The sequence below is a fragment of the Endocarpon pusillum genome (genome assembly GCF_000464535.1).
Source record: "Endocarpon pusillum Z07020 unplaced genomic scaffold scaffold4044, whole genome shotgun sequence".
Lineage (NCBI taxonomy): Eukaryota > Fungi > Ascomycota > Eurotiomycetes > Verrucariales > Verrucariaceae > Endocarpon > Endocarpon pusillum.
In genome coordinates, this window is record NW_006916388.1 from 296925 (window position 1) to 299381 (window position 2457).

The following is a 2457-nucleotide window of genomic DNA, read 5'->3' on the forward strand; positions in this document are numbered from 1 at the left end:
AGGGTTTCGGGGAGGGGGAGGAGTAGGATTGGGTGGGATTGTTGGTGTTGGTGTCGGTGTCGGTGAGACTCTGCCATCGGTCGGCCAGGTCGTACGCCGGCTGGACGAGCGAGGTGTCGAAGTCCGGTTTCGACGGGAGACCGGGTTTGTAGAACCACGTGTGCCAGGGTTTCAGTGACGGCTTTATCGCCGGCGAAGAAGTCGAGGAGCGTGGCTTTGAAATCATAACTGTCGAGGCTTTTGCCCCTCCAGACGGTGAAGTAGTGGGGGATGAAGGTGTCGAACCTGTCCTTTCCGATCAGTTTCTCGAGGTAGTAGAGGAAATTGAAGCCCTTCTCGTAGGGGATGCTGGAGAAGGCGTCGTCTGGGTCTTTGCCCTTGAGGTCGACGACCAGTTTCGTGAATTCGTGGTCATGACCGAACTGCTCAACGGAATCGGTGAGAGCTTTCCAGCCGATGATGGCGCTGAAATCGCGCCAGGCGTCGTTACCGTGGATGGATGCTTGGATACGGCGTTCCAGGTAGGTCGTCCATCCCTCGTTCAGCCAGAAATGTTCCCAGCTGGCGTTGCTGACCAGATTGCCCGACCAGGAATGGGCGAGCTCGTGGGCGATGACGTCGACGTTCTGGCGGTCATGGGAGATGATGGTTGGGGTGGCGAAGGTGAAGATGGGGTTTTCCATGCCGCCGTAGGGGAAGGACGGAGGGAGGACGAGGACGTTGTACTGTTGCCACGCATAGGGGTAGACGATCTTCTCGGCGGCTTGCAGGAAGGATTCCGTGTCTGCCGAGAGCTCGTCGACGCATGCAGAGAGTTGGTCAGGAGATGTGGCAACTACACTACGCGGGCCGATGGGCGCTGTGACAATGTCGCCACTGGCGAGGGCGAAGAGGTAGGCGGGTATGGGAAGGGGCTGGTGGAATTTATAGAGGCTAGATCTGCCCGGAGGGGGGGGAGCAGTAGGATTGGCGGGCGAGGCGATGCCCGAGGCGATGACAGGGAGGGGAGAGGTGATGTTGAAATCGAAGGTGGATTTGACATCCGGCGTGTCTTGACAAGGGAAGAGGGAGCGTGCATGGATCGCTTGACACTGTGAGAACATATATGGCTGTCTCTTGTTCGAGGTTTGTGCGGGAGTGAGCCACTGAAGAGCGGTACAAGATGTGGTGGTGGAGAGATAGATGACAACCTCGACAGTCTGGTCGGCCGCAATGCCCGTCTCGAGGGAAATCCTGAGAGGCGAGCCGTATGGTTCCCTGCGCGGCAACAGGTCCCATTTGGCCGAACGGCCATTGACTTTGATGGCGGATATGTCGAGGTGGCTGGTGTCCAGAAAGATCTGCTTGCTTTCTGCATGGGTGATGGACTTGAGGGTCAAGACCACATTGCCGCTCAGTCTCTGTTCGTCAAACAAGATTTCGAGATTGGCTGTGGTGTGAGCTGTGCGCCAGCTGTTGTAGTTGGAAAGGGTGTTAGGGTCTCGGGGGAGAGTGATCGTCGTATTTGCCATGCTGTCATGTCGCTTGGGACTCGAAGTACTAGTAGTAACAAAGCTGGAATGACATTGAGCAGAGAGAACACGCTTAGGCAAGGCGATGCCGGCGAGCCGTTTTAGGAGAGATCTTTGCGCATAGAACCGAGCGGACAGACGAGTCATAGACCGTGACGTGGCTCCCGTGATCTAACTCCATCCACGTGTAATCACGAGGAGGACGAGGACGAGGATGGGATGGGGATGGGGATGGGGATGAGGTGCGATGGGATGGGATTGGATGGGATGGGATTGGATGGGATGGGATTGGATCGGGGGGCAACCCTGGAAAAATAGGCAGGGCAATTGACCCAGGAGCCAGGAGCCAGACGACAGGAGACAGGCGACGGCGATGCTCAATCCCCCGTGGGAACCACCATCGCTACTGTAAGTTAAGTACAGTAAGTTGCCTCTACGGGACAACAATGCATACTTCAATGCATACTTCACTGCATATCATCTCGCTCTACTACGTACTAAGTACTTTGATCAAGTCGCTCTATTTTTCGATTGACCCTTCTCCGTGGCGGACTCACAGCCAGGTCTGAAAGAACTCCCTCATGCTGAGTTCATGCCGAGTTCATGCTGAGTTCATGCTGAGTTCATGCTGAGTTCATGCTGAGTTCAAGCTGTCCATGCCCTTCCAACGTGAAGGTGGCTATTAAGAAGGCTATTTCTGTACACTTCCATCTGGGCATGCAGGCCGAATGTATGAGTCGCGTATCACATCCTGCACGACTGCAGTAGCACCAAGATGGAGCCCCTGGCTCAGATGGTCTGCTCAAAATGGCCTGCTCGACCAGGCCCAGAGCATACCCCCATTTGGTATGGAGTGCCATCCATTAGCCAGCGCGCTCAAGGCGGATCCGAGAGTGGGGTGGTGGATATATATATGTATCCCACGCGCCGGTGGGAATTTGCTGCA

At 55.7% G+C, this 2457-nt stretch overlaps 1 protein-coding gene across 1 annotated transcript in view; it reads right to left on the minus strand.

Moving 5' to 3' along the window:
• EPUS_03354 (Leukotriene A-4 hydrolase) overlaps positions 1–1511 on the minus strand; it is a gene marked incomplete at both ends in the record, with an annotated part of 3564 nt that extends 2053 nt beyond the window's left edge. Inside the window, one exon of the mRNA XM_007805176.1 lies at positions 96–1511. Within this exon, the coding sequence (XP_007803367.1) occupies positions 96–1511 (1416 nt within the window). The remainder of the gene's footprint in view (positions 1–95) is intronic.
• Positions 1512–2457: the final 946 nt, after the last annotated feature.